At 40.4% G+C, this 19126-nt stretch overlaps 1 protein-coding gene across 1 annotated transcript in view; it reads right to left on the bottom strand.

The window, feature by feature from the left end:
- Positions 1 to 19126, bottom strand: part of nphp4 (nephronophthisis 4) — a 156648-nt gene that overhangs the window by 105906 nt on the left and 31616 nt on the right. Inside the window, exons 5-6 of the mRNA XM_041945704.1 lie at positions 12212 to 12361; positions 9313 to 9449 (exon numbers count right to left, since the gene is read on the bottom strand). Coding sequence (XP_041801638.1) covers positions 9313 to 9449; positions 12212 to 12361 — 287 coding nt within the window. The remainder of the gene's footprint in view (positions 1 to 9312; positions 9450 to 12211; positions 12362 to 19126) is intronic.

Raw genomic sequence — 19126 nt, 5'->3', positions numbered from 1 at the left:
TTTGAAATCTGTGTTGGGGATAAAGGGCTCACCAGCAAGTCAAAGATAACTCTGCATGGTGGAAAACACACCTTATCTTGGAAAGAAAAACCGTACTGAAAATACAGGCAAGATATTTCTATGGAGGATTGTAGTGCATGCTGTTTGCTGAAGAGGTTTGCATTTGATTCCAGTCCACATGAATGGCATTAACTCAGACACATTTTTGTCTTTTTTATTTTGGAGGCTGTGATTTTTTTTTTCCTTCCCTCATCTGAATATCAATCCAAAATAAAATGACAAAAAAACCTCTGAAGTACAGAAGTGGGAGATTATTTCCTTACTTGAGTATTCACACCTGAAAATGCATTATCGTTGTCAAACATTAACAACAAAGATTCTTTTAGATTCAATTTACCGGTCCAACTGCTTTTGGAGGTAGCGGGAGACAGAGGGGTGAAGATGACGTGCTAGTAAGCAAAATTGATTTCGTTGGGGACACTGTCATTTGAATAAAATGGAACTGCTGAAAAAGAAAGGAAGTCATTTAGAGGAAATTTAGAAATAATAGCAGTTGGAAGAGAAATGTAAAGCAGGCGGCAGCTGCCTCATTGTGCAAGTTTGAGGAAAATGAGTGTAGATTTTCAGAGGAGGATAAATTAGTTTCTGAAGGTTATTTCATTGTGCTCAAAGGGCAGGATATGAAGTGAGAGAGCAAGCTCTCTTTAATAGCTCCAACTGGGACATAAGAAGCTCCAGAGAGGAAATGGGTCTTGACCCTGTAATCACTGAGTAGGGACTTCATAAATGGTCGCAGCAGGGCTTAGTGGCAGTGATCAATACGCGAGTCAGAAGTCCCAATATGGTCTCCTGAAACCTGTTACCTATGACCAGAATAGTAATATTCTCGCATCCGACGCCAAAGAGCATCTTCAAGCAGAGACAGGTATTCTAATGTTTTGGCTTTTCAACTGTTGGTCGGACAAAGGAATTTGAAGATGAACACGAACAAGACGTCACCGAGGACAACTGAGAAGAGCATTTTTCAGTATTTTGTTCAAATAACGAGTGTTATATATATATATATATATATATATATATATATGTTTAAAAATGGGGATAACAACAAAATCTTTCTGACAGTGTCTTCCAGAGGTCATTGATAGTGGTGTATTCACTTGTATACGAATAAAGTGACAGATTCATTGTAGTTGTGCTGGGGGGGAGTACTACGGTTGGAGTTTGCTCACTGACTCTCTACAGCTGTGTACAAAATCACCGCCTATTTGTACCTACTGCACAACACGTAGTACAATGTGTCTCTCACTGTGGCATTTATACGCATGCTCAAAAATCCCCAAAATGGTGCAAAAGAAGTAGCACCCATAGAATGTGCACAACTACTAAACTACTAAAATCCTGCAATACAGTGCTTCACTGATGGTACGTAGGAAAAATGACTGACAGGATTGAAGACACAGTGTAAAGCTCTCCATTGAAACCCAGTTAAATAGATGCCTTTCCAATTCTTTTAAGGAAAGAACATAAACTCACAGATGTATGGAATCTAAACAGATCCAACTGCACGTATCTGGACTGAGCTTGAGTCACAGAGCTATTCTGTGTCATCATCATCTCACTGGGAGGAAAATATCTTCATGTTCATTTGGAAGAACAGAGTTCAGCTGGAATATATAATCAGCAAAATAAGAATTCTATGACTCATGGGCTAATTACATCTTTTCTGACTTATCTTGACAACATAATTAATAATGTTTCTTCTCGTTTCTGATAAGCACCATTATCTCACATTATATTTGATTATCTGTTTGCCCCATCTTATATAGATGCTTACTTGCTTGTGAGTGCACACAAACACACAGAAATCCAGTATTAAAGAGGGTATGCAGGGTACGTGTGATGCCAGTCCACAAAGCTGCACACTTACGCATGTTCAAAAATCTATAACAACCAAAATGGTTCCTAAACTTATTCAACTACTAATCTAGCAATAAAATGTAGAAACGCCTTAGCAGAGATGGGTTTGATTTGCCTATTATTTGATTTTATTACACAGGATTTTGCCGGGGACTGCTAGTACAATTTAAGTGCCCACTGTTCTGACCCAGCTCAATGGGCTTCTAGCTGGCTCGACCAAGTGGTTCTGACTTAAAGTGCAGCGACCTGAACACCTGGACATTTATCATAGTTTATTTCACTGTACTGTTTTCTTTGAGTTTTCATTTATCAACCTCTATTTATGATGACAAAATGGCCCAAATAAACTCTTCTGTTCAGCTTGGAGTGCACACTCTGAGCCCTCTTTAACAGTTCAAAGACATACTGCACTAAACTTTCCCTAAATTTATGACACATGCTCATAAACATGATTTTGAATTTCCAGTAGTTTGCCACAAATAATTCTGATATTAGTTCGGCTTGATTTGTTCTCACCAGCACCAACTCCTGTGTTTGGCAGTCTCTTTAGGTTGGGGATCTGTGTGGATTGCAAGCTTGTACGTAACATATACAGAGTTTGCCTATTGTTCTTCATAGCACAGAGGTTTAATAGAGAGTTTGATCCGTCTGGAGTCTAACTGGCTCAAAACACAAAGTTATGTCACTATGCTTCATACATTTCACTTCACTCCGCTTCACTTTAATGGCCAGATGACCTTAATCAGTGGAATTTGTTTTCAAGTAATGTGACAAATTGCTTAATACACACAGTGTCATTGTGTTTTCTATGTATACATCGCATTTGTATAACTATTTGCCAAACACAATACAGATGTTTGTTCATGTATAGTGAATTTAACATATAAAAAAAGTAAGCATTTGCTTATTGGGTGTAATAAAATGATTTTTAGACATTGACTTGGTTTTTCTTCAGTGTGCAAGCCCAAACAACACTTCCATTTACTGGGTTTTAAAAATAGTTTATTTAGACATTATTAGGATTTCCACAGCTACAGTACTGGGGTTTGTGGGAAAACAAATAATGAGGAAGTCGAGGCGGAGAGTCAGACTTTTCTGCATTCGTCACAGGACATGATCTTTGTCATGGTTATTGACTGCACGAGAATTGCTGGTGACTGTAAGTATTTAATTTTGGTGAAATATGACCGTGTTTCAGTCCTTGCCATTTAATGTCTTCCTTTATATATATAAATATATATATAAGATCAAGCACTAATAGCTACAAAAGACTTGCCATGATAAAAGCTAAAGACACCTGGGTTTGCGTCATAGCTTTTGCAAAGTAGATTTTGTCTTTCTGTATTGAACCATTAAAAGCTGTCAGCTATTTGTCAGGAAGTTCGTGTATGCATACCGTGTGAAATGAATGTGTAGGCTGTTGTAAAAGGTAATAATAACTCTACAGATGGAAACTGTCATCTCAAGAGGTGTGTGTGTGTGAGAGAGGGAGAGAAAAAGTAAGAGAGTGTGAGTGAGAGGAAGCAGGTGAAATTATGTCCCACCTGAGTTATGTACAAGCCAATTACCCAGTGAGTTACACAACTCTGGCATGTTTGTCGTACCTCAGAAAACAAGGAAACAAAAGAAAAACGCCTCTCAGAGTTTTTGTGACTGCCACATCTTTCACACAGTCATAGAAGATGCTAGTTGGCTGTTATCTTGTCGTTTTCCATGTTTCAACCAACTGATAACACGGCAGTCAGGACACTGACCTACACGTGTGTGTGTGTCTGTGTGTGTGCGTGTGTGCGTGCGTATGTGTTGCTGCCCACACAGAGGATGTTAGCTCCCCCATATTGAGGGTGAGTCATCCATGGCAAGAAACAGTGGCAGCATCATTAGCATGCCACTCTCATCCTCCCACTCCCCTACTCCTTAACAGATTTTAACTGGCACAGCGCTTCCACCGATAAATCACTGTTGCTCTACTGCTGCAACACTCCCATAATTCACAACCAAAAATATTAAGGCAAACACATACTTATACACGCCCCCTTCCCATTTCCCTTGCTATCTCATACCACTTGTCCCTAAGCATAACACATCTCAAGCCAGTTTCATCCACTGCACATACCACGCCAGCGGCACATTATTGCTTCCACTTAAAATGAAAATGAGTACAAACAGGACACAAACATGCAATATAACAACCTTGAAGGACAAGGCTGGAATAAGTCCACGTAAAGAAACTTACATGCATTAGTCCATCGCTAAATACTTTCTGACTTCCTGCCATATTTGTAGCACTCAGCTCCAAGCCCATTTATTCCGACTGAAGACAAAAATCTCACATCAATCACTGTGATTGATCTTTAAAAAAAAAAAAAACGACCCCACAATTTCCTAAAACATCTGGCCATTGTAGTTTTTTTTAGCAAAAGTTACTCAAATAGGAAGAAACAGCACATTTGGGGACTATTTTCAGCTGAGGAATAACATCTCTGTGGAGCGCTCTATTGTGCTCTATTGAGTATTTACAACAGTCAGATAGTGTATGTGGAAGTGACTCAAAATAAATTACTGTGCCACAGGGACCAGCAGAATTCACAAACAACAACCAGCTATATTTGGGATGAGATGACCATAACCTGCCTTCTGTTGGACGATGTCACTAGGATGTGACCTGCAACTTGCGCTATAAAGACCCATGTCACGCAAGGTAAATTAGAAAAAACTTTGCCGTATGGCATGCCGTTCTTTCACAGCATTTGCCCTGAGTAAAGCTGCAGTGACTCCCTTGTCAGTGACTTCCAGTCATGCAAAACTTGCAATAGTTGAGATCCAACCAGTGATTGATGGATCCTCCTTTAAAGTTTATGAATCTACCTTCCCTCATTTAACCACTGTGCATTCTCTGTCTTGTCTGACTTATAGGGTCCATAACCAGTCGTAGTCTATTTCACCTATTCATCAGATTGTCAATCATTACGTAGACCTGCATTTCATGAATATTTGATGTGAGCCAAGTACATTAAACCCCGTTCCTCTGCAATGCATGGATTGCAATGGTTACAGGCCTAATTATGATAAGGAGAAGGCAGTCAGCTCGCACATTCAGAGGTGCAGCCAAACTCGGTGTCCTAAGGGAACGATGTGTGAGACGCCTCCTATTTGAGAAATGTTCAACCTCCTTTGTCTTTTTTAGAGTACCACGTCCACAGGGGCAGTCCTACTTTGAGTGAGTTTTCTTCTTTTAGGACAAATGAAAACTTCCTGGAGCTTTGTTGCCAGAGTCTTTCTCCATTTATTAAATCAGCCTACGGCATTTTGTTCTGCCTGCGGCGTGGCATTGGTCCTCGCCTGCTCCTTCTCCTCCTCTTCATCGTCTTCTGTCCTCCCGAGTCTTTTGATCACAAGCCAAGATGTTACATAATTTCTGACAAGATCTCAGACCCTTTCATCAGGAGCGATAAATTTCATTGAAGATGTAGGTGAACAGTTGCTACGGGTCATTTGTAGCCTTTGACTCCACTCAAACTTGGGGAAGACAGACATGTTCAAGGAACATTTTTTAACTGGAGGTCAGAGTGTGTTTGGAGAGGTTCAAGAGCACAGTTCAAAATAGCCTTGTGCTCATTAAAGTATGCTATGAAAGCTATGGAAAGTAGCAACAGTAGTTCACATGAAAAGCACATCAACTAGGGCACCGGCTGTTTAATATATGGGAAAGTGGACTGTAAAGAGAAGCCACACTCTCTTTTAGTTTGAGAGGCTAAAAATAGCAATGCTTATGGGGAGATTATGTGAAGACTGTATGTCAGACTAGCAGCCAGCATAAAGGATTCGTCTCATGCTGCACTGTACATTCATCCACTGCCCCATTCCTCTTCATTTTCCTCACTCCATTTCTGCCTTAATACCAATTTAAGCACAGACAGGCTGGTATGTCACACACACACACACACACACACACACACACACACACACACACACACACACACACACAATGCTAAAACTGAGTTGGCGGGTGAGGTGTCAGCATCACTTCAGAGACAGCTTGATGACAATCCAGCTGGAGTCACACTTTTAAAGGTCACACACAGATCACAAACACTTCTTCTTTCTCTGTCTATCTCTCTCTCTTTCACACACACACACACACACACACTTTAATTAAAAGCTGCAATCAAGCTGACTTCTGCATGTATTAACACCTCTCACAGACATGAGAATGTCGTCATACCACTAAAGTTATAACGGTCTACGTAACTTAGGCTGGTTGTGAAGACCTTCAAAGAACATCTCACAAAGGAGAAAAAAAACTGTGAACACCAAAATGAGAATGCAAATGATTCTTGCTTCATGCATACATAACATGTCACTTACCTCACAGTGGGAAAAAAAGACAAAGTTCTTCCCTACTTTCCATCATTGGTATTAATTAGACAGAGTTGCTGCCAAAACCCACTGCCATGCTGTGTGGATGTCAACAGAAAGAGCTGAACTGTTTACCAGTTGATTTACATTCCAAACCTTGCCTATTGTCATGATGTCTGGGTAGTGAGTACAGCTGTCAATGGTTAATCATTAATCTGTGAACTACTGGGAATATTTTTTTCCGGTTATGCATGGTCCATAAATTACTATAAAACACACACACACACACACACACACACACACACACACACACACACAGTGTGATGCACTCCAGTCTGAGGCCATCAACCAGTTAGTGTACCATATGATTAAGACCCATGTGTTGCCAATCAGAGTTGTAGAGAGCGAGGAATTCAACTCGGTACCTCAAGCCTTAGTATATTACGCCATCAAGAGCCACTGTGACTAAATGGATTGAAAAAAATTAGATGGATGAGCTAAAAGTCAAGCTAGCCAGGGCAGACAAGCTAGTTCAAGCAAGCCGAGCAAATTAAAGGAATTTGTGAGCAAGCACACAAATAAGATGGAGAATCAAGTATAATTTAAAATGCGAGGTAAGGAATAACCTAGGGTGATATAGCTTTTAAATATTTTCAATAGACAATGCCCCCCCCCCCCCATCTGAATCTCATTCCAGCGTGTAACTTCACTACAGTGTTGTTCTTCATTACAGTGTCGTTGAGGGTTAAATTTTATACGCTGAGTCTGTATTTTGATAATACATTGCATGCTCATTACAATTCTATTTACTATATATATACACACACATACAAGCCTGGTCAAGTTCTTAGTCCCACTCACAGTCCCTAGAGACTTTACTGGCCCTTGTCCTGAGGATGGTGCTGGCAGATGGCTTTGTACCTTTGGGAGTACAAAGTGTGCCTCAGCAAATGTAATGGCAATATGCCTGGTAAATTAGGATTTTTCTTGTGACTCCGTTTATTAATTAATGAATTTATTCCCCTCTCTCTCTTCCTCCACTTCTTGCACACATAACTCACGACACTGTTATATTGTTGATCATTACTAGGTCTCACTGCAGGGCAGCGTAGATGTTAGTGGAGGCTGATTCTCCGTAAAGCTTCCCTTTAAATGTAACTACATTTAAATGGGCTTGACAGTCCGCAAAGAATGGACTCCCTCTTGAGAAGCTGTGGGCACTTCTGGAAGGGAATCAAAGTTGGACCAATGAAAGGACAGCATCCTACCAAAATCGTCGGAGGGTGGCCCGAGGCAGGGGTCACCATTACATGCTCAATAATATCCTAAAAGGAATAGCTGAAAAAGGAAACAAACCTAAACTGACCACTAACCAAAACACCCTAATTTTCTCCTTTTGTTGATTCTGTTCTTGTATGTAATTATGCTCTCCTCGTGGACTGTGTAATAAATACAGGACAGAACCACTAGAACATCACTTATGGGTTTGTAGACCCACGCTTTGGAGCACTGAGATGACATTATGGCCATCACCAACTTGGTTTTTTGTAGCCAAAGTGACCATATTTGGATGATGGAGCTGGGGAGGATACGCATTGCCACGCCACATCAAGTGAGAAGTAGGGTCATTTTCTCATAAGCTTACATGTAGACTGACATAAACAGCAAGGAGGGGCCCTTACATAATGATTTTGTAATCTGAACACCTTGTCAAAAGTTGTAAGGTTGTCTAAATGATGTCAAATTATTGCTTTTCTTTCATCAATTTGCCTTTCTAATGATGAACAGCTATTTGTGTGACTCTTCAGAGGCCATTTGATGTTGATCACATTTTTCTTTGTGCTTGCTGTTTCCCACCTGTAGGAAACACATATTTTGGAAATTTGTGTAGTAAAAAAGTGGTCTATTTAATCTTGCTGAATGTTCTCAGATCACAATTTTGGTGTTATTTTGGCTTAAAAACCATGTACTGTGAAAGGGAAATAAATGTTTTCAGTATAAAGATCATATTTTGCAAGAATGAATGAATAAATGTTGGAAAAAAAACAATCATTTTAACTTAGTCTTTTGCAAGTCCACAGCATTTTCAAAATAAATTACTGCAATATAATTGCAAACCCTCGAAACAATCATTTTCTTTCACTGTTAACTCTACAGTACCATGGAGACTTTAAACCACCTTTTTATGGCATTGGCTCTTTCATGCAGATTGTTCACTCATCCATCAAAATAAGCACCTAAGCCCAAAGCCACCTGCACTTCCGTAAAACAAATGTTTGGGCAGTTATTCCATCTTAGGTACACTTAGCATGAATTTACAAGGTAGAGGCACAAGCACCTTCCAATTAATAAACTCTAAACACTCCCTCAATCCCCTGTGTTTGAGGATCCAACCCAGCAGTATCAAACAGCAGCAGGAAAGAGATACGGAGTGACAGTGTTGTCATATCAATTCTCATCCGTAGCAAAGACACGTCTCACTTAGGCTGAAGTGAACAGATAGGGCCCGTGCAAAGCCAGTGTACAAATAATTGCTAGTCCATAGTTGCACCTGTCAAATACGGTTAACCATCTGGGTTTCCATAGACAAGGAAAAGGAAAGAGAATAGATAAGCTCCATTTAGTTTCAGAGGTGATGTGTCTTAAATTGCAGTGGCAGCTGTTAAAAGGCTTGTGCTTGCACACTAAAGAAATGGAAAGTGAGATAAAGGAAAGCATCGGGCTGGAGAAAATATCTTGGCAGAGGTGTGTCAAGGCCACCGTGGCCATCTTTAATTTGGGGAGTGAAGTAAATTGCGACAAAAGAAGGATAAAATGTTAACAGGATTGTCTATATATAAGATGATTTGTTTTTCACTTGTAAGCATACCATAAACAGTTAAAGGATGTGAGATGAAGAGGATACTTATTTGCTTTCGGAGTGTGTATACCTCAAGATTTCGATTTCGATTTTTTTCAACTAAACAAGCATGTTCTTAGGTGCACAAGCAATTCAAAATGTTTGTGTGTGTGTGTGTTACAGTAGCCTGGCCGTACTGTATTATGGCAGTCAGCATTGATCAGCTGCAGCAGCTGGCTCTCAAACTTCTCCAGGGACGGCTGGAGTGAGATGGTCAGTCTGTTCAGGGTGAAGGGCAGCATCTTGAGCAACTGAGGTCTCAGCAGAGCATCTCCTGGCGACAGTACATAAGAAAATAGCATCAACATTCAACTATGGCATGGTGTTTACATGATTATATCATATTCACAATACTTCTGTGTCTAAAATGGGATTTTTCTTCCTGTGGTTTGTTTTCGGTCGGGCAGGTCTGTTCCGTGGGGACTGCCGTAGAGGATAAACAACAGGAAAACCACCATCTAGCAAAATAAATGTGTGAGACCAGCTGTGAAATATATTTCCGTATTTTCCTATTCGTGACCCATTGGCAAAGTTCCCTGACATTCTCCATCATCCCCAGAAAATTTATCATGGCATCCCAGCAGTTCCAGAAACCTAAAAGAGAGAGGTCAAGTGGAAAATACATGGTTCGATACAGTGTTATAGCCACGCTGATTCTACTTATGTGTGTGCGTTATCTTAGAAAGTGAGCTTCTCCATGTTACTTTATCAGTCGTGTCAACTCAGAGCCAAAGGCTTAGTTTCTAGAATCACTTGCTGTTTCACAGCAGCTTTACTTATTAATATGACTGCCTCACCCTGGACTCCAGAGACGCTTCACTTCAAATGCTACACACTCCTAGAATGTATGTTCAACCTTCACCTTTGTCGTTTGTATTTTTTTAACCACGCTCGCAGCTGCTTCTGCGGACGACAACATCAATCTGTTGGTCAGCTGGTCGGTCCACCACTCTGGTGCAGACGAAAACGACAGATGAGACAGAGTTCATCTGGTTTTCATACAGCGCCACTAAATGAGATGCAGGGATCGCAAGGGGAAGTATTTTCTGCTGCTGAGCTTAAAATATTTGTTGAAGAAATAAGAAGGCCTATAGGTGAGGAAAGACTGATTTTGAGTAACATATTTAACTCTTGGTTCAACGTCTGTATAGAAGGTAGGGTTTCACCCTCGCAAAGCTGTGATAGTAACTTAAGTCTCCCATCATAACAAGGCTATTTGAGACAAACACTGTGAGACTGTAAACTACTAACCACTAATCAAGCTGATTTTTCCGTATGCAAAATAAGTTCCATCAAGCATTCAGTTATTTATTGTCACATGTCGGACTTCTTCATGGATATATTCATGAGCTGGATGGGGAAACCCTTTTTGGCAGCAAATGTTTACACAGTCAACCCTGACTCTTTGATTGTGAATATATTTGGTTCAGAACTTCAGCAGCAGCTCCATCCAAATGACTGCTCCATTGATTTGTGGTGAGCTGCCTGATGCCAATCACTGGAATACTTTCGCCACAGAGAGAGATATCAATGCCTGTGTCAAACACTCTAACAAAAATGCTTTCCGTCTGGATACTTGGCATGAATTGAATTAACAGGTTGAAGAAAGCATCTCAGCCGATGGATGAAGCAAGCGAGCGTGTGAAGTCCACAATCACCCCTTTCAGACACAACAAAGAGCAAATAGCCGGTGTGATTGTAATCTCTTCAAGAGTAATGTAGTCATCAAGCATTTCATTGCAGAACTTGTCTCTGGAGTGCAGAGTTGGACTGTTCTGAATGCAGCGTGAATATCAAACTGGTGGCTGTGGTTTTAAAAGGCAGCTTAGGTCTCTGCTGCTCACAGCCCCAGAACATGAAGAGGATTAGCCGGCTACCATACCTCCCACTGACTCCCAGTGATTACAGCTCTGCACTGTCAGACTTCATTACATTGCCCCTTAGAAACTTACTTTCTAAGCACTGCAGACATTTCAACTTCTGATGGAACTAAGTTTCCAGAAAAGGCCACTATCAATTACCATGATGAATGTCCTGTATGTGATTTTGACAGCTGGATAAAGGCAAGTGAGCAGCTGCTGAAATACATTTGTTTGAATTTACGTAAACTTTTTGTTCACTTCAACTATTTGTTGACCTGTTTGGATCATAGACTAATTGTGCACCACGATCGTCTGTATAGTATCAGTAGTGTAAGAATCAAAGCAGCTCCACTATTGATCACTGAATCTCGTATAAATCTTTAATGAGCTGCACATAGCTGCAAAGTAAACACAGACTTCAGATCTGCACAGGCAGCCTACATACAGCATACACTGACTGTTTCACCAGCCTAGATTTTTATTTGGACTAATCAGACTACCTCTTGTTCAGCGTGTTGTCCTTTACATTCACTCAATTAATATGTGCTCCTTTCAGACAAGGGTTGTGTCAAGAGAAAAAGCTGAGAGAAACTGAGGAAAAATGTTGCGGGCAACATGGGCAACATGGACTATAAAAGATGGAGAGCTGGAGGTGAATGGACTTCATAAGAGTGAGTTTAAAGTCAGACGAGCTTTGGCTCCACACTGAAACCCAGATCTCACGGGTTGTAAAATAATTCTTATAGCAAAACACAGTTTTAGCATTTGCTAGCAACTAATTTTGGTCAGTTTATTTATTATTATTCCTCCCGCTCACATACGTGATGTTAACAATCATGATTCCAGTCATAAAAAACTAAAGGTCCAGTCTGCAATATCTATGGGAATCTGTTGCAATTGGAATTGGAATATAATATTCATCAGTATGTTTTCATTAGTTTAGAATCACTTGAAAATAAGAATCCTAGTTTTTGTTACCTTCCACATATCAGTGTGTAAGAGTAGCATAGCTCCATTACAGTCTTATAATCTTGTCAACTAAGGCCTTCCAATTGAAGGAAATGAGGGTCAAAGATTCTAAAACTTCTGAAAAGAGTGAATGTGTGTGTGTGTGTGTGTGTGTGTGTGTGTGTGTGTGTGTGGGTTAGGGATCATTCTCTGATAGGAAGTCTACCTGTTGGGGAAGCTGCAAGCCCAGGGATGTTCTCATCTCCTGATACAAGCACATTCTCTGGAAGGAGGTGCGTCATGGAAACCAGCGCTGGATGTTTTTTGATCACACAGTCAAAGCACGCTCCATCAATGGTCATCAGGACACTGCTGTCTGCAAAGACATGAAACAAATTGCTGTAAAATTGTTTTACAATTTTATATTAATTTCACAATATACAGACAAACTGCTACTCTGAATCTAAATGAGTTAGATAATGATATTCCACCCCACCATCATCCCCGACCCACCCGAAGAAACGTCATCTACCTCCTTGGTGCGTCAGTCTAATATTTCCCCAGAAGCAATGAGTCACCTGACAACATGGCACCTAACTCGCAGACACTTCCATTTTTCAATATTCCATTTGGGCGTTGGTGACCTAGGTGCAATGTTCCATTACACTGCAAGCATCGTTTTCCAGGCTAAACTGAAATGACAACCATTCAACCTGGAAAATGCCCTCCTCCTGAAGAGCGCTGCAGTGTAGATGAGGCAAAAGGTATGAGCAATGAGCTAGACATTGTCATCTTTCAAGCAGGCCATCCAATGACAAGTGACGACCCACAATTCCTGCCATCAACACAAAGCACAGAGCACTTGGAAGGTGAGCAAAGTGGTGTTTGATGCGCTGTGTATGTTGGCTTCCTTCAAGCCTGAACAGCATCACACTCTGTCACTCTGACAGGGTTAATGATTGTACCTTCAACAACATCAGTGACAATCAATACACGAATGCTGTTTCAGCAAGATGACAGTGAGCAATCTGTGGGTGAGGCGTTATAGGTAGTGAAACGCTGGTGATGTGACTGATGTCTGAGAGCATTTAAGTGCTGGGATGTGTTTTGGAAAATGATCAGCATGGCAAACAAAGACTTAAGATGATGATAGTTTGTTGTAGTTTCCTTCCTGTACGTACTGTAGGATAGCAGCATGACAACAGTATGGCACCTCTGAAGAAGCAGACAACCTTGTCTAACTGATAAAATTATAAGCACCTGTATAATTTAACACAATCTAATACAACAGTTCTGCAATAAATACTATACTAATAAAATGTCTTTGTTATGTTGTCAAACTAAAACAGATAAACTCCTTTGTTTCCAGTGTAAAAACAATGGCAGGCCTGACAAGATGCAAGCAGCATTAGAACTTCAGTTTTATAAGTGGAGAACTCACAGTCTTAACAGTCTTCATAGGTGGTGTAGACTAAGCATGTATAATCATATATGCAGTATTTGGCTAAAAGGATTAAGATTGTTGCCAGTCTCCAAGCTTAGAAACACAATATTGTTTCTACGCTTGGTGCCTTCCACCAGACATATGTTGTGGGAATCTCAGAAGTGTGACACGCAGAGGATCATCTACACATTAACAAGAAAGAGCCATTAAAGAAGCCTGCCTTCTTTCTGGCTTTAAGTTTTGTAGAAAATGATTCATTTCCAGCAGGACAATCACCCTAAAGACGCATCAAAGCGATGCCAGGTCTGTTTGATGTAAAAGGAAGAGCGAGAATCGCTGACTTGCAAGGATTTCCATCGACCACCACATACCTAAACCCCAAACATTTTAGGGAAAACATGAAACGAGTAAAGATGAGACACATTTTAACAACACAAGACACTGCTGGATCCTCTGAAAGAGTGCTTCAGTGAAGAGAATTTTCAAATTCTGCAAACACTTGGAGAATCAATACCAGGGTTCAAGCTGTGATCAACATAAAACAACGGGCAGACAGACAATTGACAAAATTATGAAAATCAACAAGACAATAAAGGCCAGACTATACTTTATACCACATTCGTCTAAGAGCATATATGTGATGTAACTTTGCCATCAGTCCAAAGTAATTCTGACCAGCAATCAAACTATACAGCCACAGCATCAGCATCAGAGTTATAATAGAAAGCACTCCACATCCCCCAGTTTGGAAAAATGCTGAATGTAATCCACACAGCAGCAGTTTTTCTCTCAGTAAACTGTGTGTATCAGCATTTAGAACGTCAGTGCATTTTTTTTCGAGTTCTGACTGCCTTCCAAACATTGCCCATAAGAAAAGAAGTTTAACGCCTGGAATATAGACATAAAGTTCAGACTTCTGTAAGGAAGAAAACAAGTTGTTCTGATATTGCCCACTGGTAGCCTCACAATGGATTCTGTTCAAAAAATGATTGAAGACATGAAGTGCACTTCAAAACAAACTGGTGAATCCACCACTAACATATTTATGCTTCTGCTTAACATTTAGGAACCACAAAAGCAAAACGTCTGTAATCTTTTTACTAAGAAAATAAAAGCATAACAAATGGATCATTGTGGGATCAGCTCAATGGCCCAGGTGAAAAGAAGATTACATTTAGATGTTAAGATGTTAAATTTACTTGCAATAAATACTTGAGGGAGAGGGACATTTTGTTAATAAAGGAGTTCCTTTTCGATCATATAAAATGAAAAAATGCGGACAGCAGATGAGTTTACAGAAAGGATGGGTAGAATGTCCATTTCTGCTGTAGACAGCTTTTCATCAATTTTCAGGGCACAGCCAGCGCCTTTATCTTTAAAGTCAATGAAAGGGGATTGAGAGGGGAAGAAGATGGAGTATATCACTGTGTTCTCCTCCTCTCTCTGTCCATGACTCATCCTGGCCAGACCCTCTAACTCTCTCAAACATATAACTTACTCCAAAAAAAGTGCTTACGTCTAAAGCCAAAAAAGGGAAAATGGTTTGGGTAAATCTTTGAGGTTGCAGCACAGCGTCAACTCTGTTCTACAAACGCTTTCAGTGGCGACAGCAGCTTTCATGGAAAAGGTGCTTCTTACCATGAAACACAGAAAAAGTAGGGTGGGTATGAAGGGAGAGAAAGGGCGGGAGAAATCAAACAGAACTTTCTTGACACAGATGGTGCCCAGGTGTCGACAACTTTCTCATCATTTATTTCTTGTTATTCATTATGCATCAAGCTTGGGTTTCAGTCAGATGCTGTGCATAGATTAGAAAAAATACCCCAAAATTTCCTTACAGCAGTGGTGTGGTACCTCAGAGTCAGTTGAGCAGCAACTTGGCAAAAGATGTGAAAGCAAGGAAGTGGGGGAAAAATAACCCAAAAAATGGCTCAGCATCAGACGAACAGAGGCAGTGGTTTTGGGAGATGGGTGAGTGGGAAAGAAGAAAGTAATAAAGATGAATACCAATGGGGTGATTTTTGAGAGAGGGTTTTACTGCCAACTTCGGTAAGAGTGAAGGGATTTAAAGAGGTGACTTACAAGATTCATTCGTTTTCTACATTTGGCACTAAGAAATCACCACTTTGGTACTGCTCACTGCTCAGAGATCACTTGTCAAACACTGAAGTGGAAACCCCAGCCTTCATCACAACGCACAACGAGAACAATTCAATATTTGGTGATTTGGGTTGAAATGATTAGGTGATTAATTGGTGGAGGAAAAACTGCATTCAACATTCCCAGTTTCTACCTTCTTGAATAGGAGAGTGAGCTTTCTGTGCTTTACTTTTCTGCAGACTACTGTAAATTTTTGGGTTTTGGACCGGTGGTCAGACATATCAAGCAAGCTGAAAAACGTCAACTTGGGCTCAGGAAAATTCTGATGTGTATTTTTCACTGACTTCCAGACTGACACTGAATTTCTGAGGCCGAGACTGATAGCTATTTGAGAATTTACTCATGTACAACCAAGAATCCAAATGATGCTGGGAACACTGTAAAACGTAAAATAATAATAATAATTCGTTCCTGAGCCCATGTATTAATCTCCTTTATACAATCAAGTGTTCACAAAGTGTTGAACCTCGCTCCATCCTCGCTTGTGAACGACTGAGCCTTTCCAGGATGCTCCTTCATACTCAACCATGTTCCAAACAGTTAATCTTTAGGAGCCCATTAAATAGAAAATAGCTGATGGGAAAGTTCAGAATCCAAAAACTAAACAAACAACAGCATGCAGCAATACATGTGTGTCACATGTCACACAGACAGCATGTGGCTTAGTTAGACCAAAAACATCATTGCTGTTGCGTAAAGATGATGTGTAAAGAATTTCCATGCCATCGGGCAAAAGCTGAATTGGACAGTAAGTGAGTCGTTGACAAGACCTGAACCGCAGTCAATATAAAGTACCGGGTCCCAGTTGAAGCTGGTGCTTCAGCCCCAATGCCGAGCTGTCATTTCTTGTTACATGCTTATCAGTCAACACACATGCTAATACCAATATATATATCTTTGATGAGATCATATCAGACAGTATATCACACCAGCCTGCTCTAATTTATAATTAGCACCACCAAGCAGTGATTAGGAGATTTTAGGCAGCACAGATGAAGCCATGCTACCACAAGCGAGAATGTGGCAGTGCAAGAGAGTCTGCGATGAGTCTCATCGATCTGAGGAGCGTCACCATGTCTTTTGGTGAAAGGAGAATTCCAGTTATTCAAACTGGGGTCTTTATTTCATAGCTCTGACCACCATTTTTATCCGTTACAATAATATTGCACCCAACAAAGTAAAGCAATGATGAAAGGAAGAGAAGCACAAGCGGTCAGACGAGTCAGCAGCTAAAACAGATTATCTAAAACACTTCATCTGTGTGCACCCCAAATGTTCATAATTCTTCTTTGCAAAAGAAAACCATGCGTGTGCACAACTACTGTAAGTACTGTAGGTCAAAGTTGAAGAAAAAAGTTGATCTGTGAACTATGGTAGATGTTTACCACAGAGAATTTAGGTAATTCTTTTTAGGTGAAATTATTTTCTGGTCAAAATCAGTTCGGCTAACCTGGGGATTTGTTTAAAACTTGACTGCAGAGGTTTCTGGCTCCATCAACCTTCAATTTAGCAATGACACCGTGTTCTAAGACTGTAACAAGTCATTTGGTGAGAACAATGTTATTATAAGAACAGGTATGTTGCCCAAGACTATGATAACAAGGTCTAAGTGGTAAGAAATCAGAATAATCCTTTAGCAAAGTTAAACTTTGTGTTAATGTGCCTGTCCTCCTTATTCAATGAGGGTTTTTTTGCTACTCAAGATACCTACACAGTGGTAGGCGGGTCTTGGTCTGTTTCAAATGAAACTGTTGGTGGAAATGCTGGCAGATGGTTTTTTCGAGGGAATTTGCCAAAAAAAAGGTTTCAAGGAGTGGTTATAGTCTGCATCAATACCGTTCTCTATCTAATCAATAACAAAGGTGAACCTTGTACATGAAGACACACATGGAAGAGCTTTTGTTGATTAAGTTGTAAAGGAGAGTTTGGCCTGGCTCAATGCGAGCCTAAAGTGGAACGCGTTCCAAGTGGAGGAGCCACAACAGGGGAAAGTGCTGTTTAACTTCATTCTGTTTGTTGGAAGTTTGAAGTTCACCCAAACAGCAATAAAGCTTGGCGTAGGTGGTGAAAACAAACACTTTCGTGGGATGCCTTAGAGTTAGATATGCAGGTAAAACCCCTTTGAAAGCACTAGCAAACCTCTTTATCTTAGCCACAAAGAGGCTTTTTGGGATGTCAGTGGCAAAATTTGTCATGGTGCTACCTTTCTGTCCCCCTCACACAGACAAGCACACAATAAATTGATTCATCGTGGTGTTGCTTCAAATTAAGATATGCTAATGTGAACACAATGTACCATCTGTTTGTCCTCTCATCACACTAAGAGAGCCCCACAACAGCCCTCCACCCTTCTCATTCCATTTTTGCTTCTCTCTACTGCTTCCTCTTTTCTCCCAGTTGGCCGAGAAGAGGAGCTTAGATCAAGCCAATGAGCTTACTGCTTCCCTCCGTGCTTGTTTCCTCCTCCTTTTTTTGCCTCCCATCCTTTAAGACTTTCAAAAGCCCCAAGGCAACTTCCTTCCCTCTATCTTCTCTCCTTTTCCCATTTCCTGCCTCTTGACCCTGACTCCAGTTTTGACTTCTCTGCCACCACCACTCTACTTCTTTCTTGCCCATTTCACTGCTTATTTTTCTGTTTCAATTCAGATTGACTTCTTTCAAAGTTATAGTTCTGCATTAAGGTTTTCTCCACTGATCTATAGCACTTTGCTCAGTTTGTAATTAAAATGTTAAAACTGTGTTTACCCTGAGGAGTAAACTTACCTTTATTTTCTGCTGCAAAGTAAAAAGTGTTATCCAAAAATCCCCTTTTCAGAGTAATAAAAAAGCTTGTGCTTTTAGCAGCACCACTTCGTATTTGTTGACTGTTTTTTTTAATCTAATCTATCCATCTAATTATATAATTGAGTGATGTCAATTTAAAAACACGAAAATTGACAAATACTTCCTACTTTCTTCCTTCCTTCTTTCTCTTCTTCATGTATTAATTTCCCTCTATCTAGTCCTCTCCATTCATTACCCTGACCCAGAGGGAGGGATGTGTGTGTGTGTGTGTGTGTGTGTGTGTGTGTGTGTGTAACTCAGCTGGTGGCAGAGAGCCTGGCTGCAGTACATAGACACATGTAGTGTTTGGCACCCACCTACTATATATACCCTGCTCTGGCAACCGACTACATCCCCCACACACACCACACCATGCACATATACAAAAACATGCACACACCCTGGCAGTGGCGCTTCTCTGCCATGAGTTACACATTTCCAAAAGGCCTGTTGTGAAGCTGGCACTACCATTGAAACACTACAGACTCTGTTATGACAGAATTGTGGAAGACCTCAAAAAATGCATCCATTAAAATAAAATTTCTGTACGAACATGCCTCTTTGCTTCCTCATTTCCTTTTACATGCATACAGTACCTATTTTAAAGGATAAGTGTGATATTATTCTGTATGTTTCTCACTGTTAACAAATGTGCTAGTCCATCTCTCAGTATTTCCCCTGTTCTCTAACGTATGGGGATGAGAATCTTTGGGA

Source organism: Chelmon rostratus, chromosome 10 (genome assembly GCF_017976325.1).
Source record: "Chelmon rostratus isolate fCheRos1 chromosome 10, fCheRos1.pri, whole genome shotgun sequence".
Classification (NCBI taxonomy): Eukaryota; Metazoa; Chordata; class Actinopteri; order Chaetodontiformes; family Chaetodontidae; genus Chelmon; species Chelmon rostratus.
The sequence above is the reverse complement of the archived record's forward strand: the minus strand, read 5'-3'. Positions and strand labels throughout refer to the sequence as shown.